This window comes from Cyprinodon variegatus, unplaced genomic scaffold (assembly GCF_000732505.1).
Source record: "Cyprinodon variegatus isolate N-32 unplaced genomic scaffold, C_variegatus-1.0 Scaffold1179, whole genome shotgun sequence".
NCBI classification, from domain to species: Eukaryota; Metazoa; Chordata; class Actinopteri; order Cyprinodontiformes; family Cyprinodontidae; genus Cyprinodon; species Cyprinodon variegatus.
In genome coordinates this window covers 103,710-104,657 of record NW_015151632.1, presented here as the reverse complement: position 1 = coordinate 104,657, position 948 = coordinate 103,710, and the positions used below count along the sequence as shown (strand labels likewise).

The 948-nt window shown below is 46.4% G+C and overlaps 1 protein-coding gene across 1 annotated transcript in view; it reads right to left on the bottom strand.

Moving 5' to 3' along the window:
• Window positions 1-769, bottom strand: part of LOC107101964 (1-acylglycerol-3-phosphate O-acyltransferase ABHD5-like) — a 22,552-nt gene extending 21,783 nt beyond the window's left edge. The window contains exon 1 of the mRNA XM_015401066.1: window positions 691-769. Within this exon, the coding sequence (XP_015256552.1) occupies window positions 691-769 (79 nt within the window). The remainder of the gene's footprint in view (window positions 1-690) is intronic.
• Between the last annotated feature and the right edge of the window lie 179 nt (window positions 770-948).

Here is a 948-nt window from a genome sequence, read left to right as displayed (position 1 = left end):
CGCCATTTCCCTTTTTCCTCTGAGCACGGAGCAGACGGCTTGCTTGGACTCGCAATGAATCCTGGGATACCCAAGGCTACAGAGGATACATCGGACCCGTCTTTCAAATCGGGCTAAAAAAAGGACGCATTTTAAGGCCGCATAACGAGGAGTCTTGGAATCCGACCAGACCTCGGCGCCGCGCTATGACGTCATCGTCCTTTGAATCTGTCCTTCTAAGGACGCGTCCTGTGATTTAGAACAGAGCAATAGTCTCGGGGTCCCAGGCAATCACTTGGTTTGCTTTCCTCACTTCCTCTACTTCAGGGGTGCTCACAGTTTTTCAGCATGGGAGCTACTTTTGAAATGACCAAGTCAAAATGATCTACCCATTATATTTATTGAGAAAAATATGTTGAGGATTCTTACAGCGTATGTTGATGGATAACCACATGTTGAACAACAACATAATTATGTACATTCTTTGCCATTTTCGGAGTTCACTCTGATGACTTGCACTGAATTGAATCAGCCAGGGATATATAGCCAGGACAGTAGCAGCTGACAGCCAGCCTCAAGCACATTTCCAGATCAATCCCAGTGGAGCCGTACTGGGACATTATCTTCCAGTAGGAAAAGGCTGACTCACATAAATAAGTGGAGCCGAAAAATGCAGTCAAGGAGGTAGCGCATTTCCTCATGTTGGGATACCTTCCCTCTGCTGGTAGTTCCAGAATAGTCCATGAGCTCCGGACTTCAGCTCAATGTCAGCCTGTAGTGAATATCTCATCTTCCACTCCAGAAGAGTTCAGCTGAATCAGTGTTGCACTTTGTGATGAGAGTGAATCAATCTCCACATCTTCCCGAAAAGGAAAACGCCTGAATGTTGCAACTGGCTCCAGCAAAGAACGGTCTTGAAAGTGACATACAGCTGTCAGTCTGTTCTGTGTAGCGTTCACTGTCACGTTG